The 1,411-nt window shown below is 38.7% G+C and overlaps 1 protein-coding gene across 1 annotated transcript; it reads left to right on the top strand.

Moving 5' to 3' along the window:
* The first annotated feature begins 251 nt into the window (after positions 1 to 251).
* LOC131397695 (vomeronasal type-1 receptor 4-like) lies at positions 252 to 1,184 on the top strand. The gene has a single exon (XM_058530763.1). The coding sequence runs from the start codon at positions 252 to 254 to the stop codon at positions 1,182 to 1,184; it is 933 nt and encodes a 310-aa protein (XP_058386746.1).
* The last annotated feature ends 227 nt before the right edge of the window (positions 1,185 to 1,411 follow it).

Here is a 1,411-nt window from a genome sequence, read left to right as displayed (position 1 = left end):
AAGTTAGGCAGAATACAGGGTTCACTACATCTATGGCCTTTGTAGAAGTGATACATATTGTGAGAGCTCTTTAAATCTTATACATTCAACTCTTGGAAACCTGAAAAAAATACTATAAATAACTATTTGTATGTTGGGATGACTGTAAGTGGAGCATTTCAGTTGACATGATGCATGTAGCTCATGCCTCATTTCCCCATGCAGGAATCTCTAGCTCAGAAGATGACAATCACTTCCTGGGATTTGACAGAATGGCCACCAGGGATTTGGCCATAGGAATAATCCTTTCATTACAAACTATAGTTGGAATTCTGGGGAATTTGTCCGTTCTTTGTTTTCATCTCTTCCTTTACTTGACAAGATGCAAGTTTAGGTCCACAGATTTGATTATCAAGAATCTGACTATAGCCAATCTATTAGTTATTTTTTCTAGAGGAGTCCCCCAGATGATGGCATGTTTTGGATTGAAAGATTTCCTCAATGATTTTGCATGCAGACATGTTTTCTATGTTCACAGAGTGAGCAGGGATGTGTCCATTGGCACCACTTGCCTCTTGAGTGTCTTCCAGGCCATCATGATCAGCCCTTTGAACTCCAGGTGGGCAGAGCTTAAAGTGAAGGCCCCCAAGTACATAGGAACCTCCAGTATCTTCTGCTGGATCTTGAACATGATGCTAAATATTATACTCCCTCTGCATATGACTCATAAAAAGAACAACACAAACTTCATACAGAAAAGAGATTATGACTACTGTTATGACATACTTCATGGCAACATCACACCAAAACTCTATGTAGCATTGATATTATGTCGTAATGGTTTCTGTTTGATTCTGATGGTCTGGGCCAGTGGCTTTATGGTTTTCATCTTGCACAGGCACAAGCAGCAGGTTCAATACATACATAGGAAAAATCTGTCTCCCAGATCCTCCCCTGAGTCCACAGCTATGCAAAGTATACTTGTCCTTGTTTGCACCTTTGTATCTTTGTGGACTCTCTCCTCTATCTTCCACATTTGTTTGGCAGTTTTTAACAATCCCAGTTTGTGGCTGAGGAACACTTCTACACTAATAGCTGCATGTTTTCCAACTGTGAGCCCCTACATTCTCCTGAGCCATGATGCAAGAGTATCTTGGGTCTGCTTTGCTTGGAATGGAATACAAAATCTCCTAAACTTTTCATAAATTTCTGAATTTTATGTGTATTCACAGTGGTGAGTTGTTTTACACTAGGCTTCTTCAGCCTATAACCACAGTTTTGAGACATTCACGTTATAAGGTGTGGTAAATAAGACAGGCTGAACCTCTGCTTCTAAATAAACAACAAAATCAATAAGAAATGTAAATGAAACATTATTATAATGTTAATATTGATGTAATTGAAATTTTATTAATGTTTGCAGTGGAGAGGT

Source organism: Diceros bicornis, chromosome 34 (assembly GCF_020826845.1).
Source record: "Diceros bicornis minor isolate mBicDic1 chromosome 34, mDicBic1.mat.cur, whole genome shotgun sequence".
NCBI lineage: Eukaryota > Metazoa > Chordata > Mammalia > Perissodactyla > Rhinocerotidae > Diceros > Diceros bicornis.
Note: the sequence above shows the minus strand (reverse complement) of the source record. Positions and strands in the feature narration are given on the sequence as shown.

Excerpts from the sequence above, each read along its gene's own strand:
- LOC131397695 (XM_058530763.1), top strand. The coding sequence starts at position 252 with ATGGCCACCAGGGATTTGGCCATAGGAATAATCCTTTCATTACAAACT.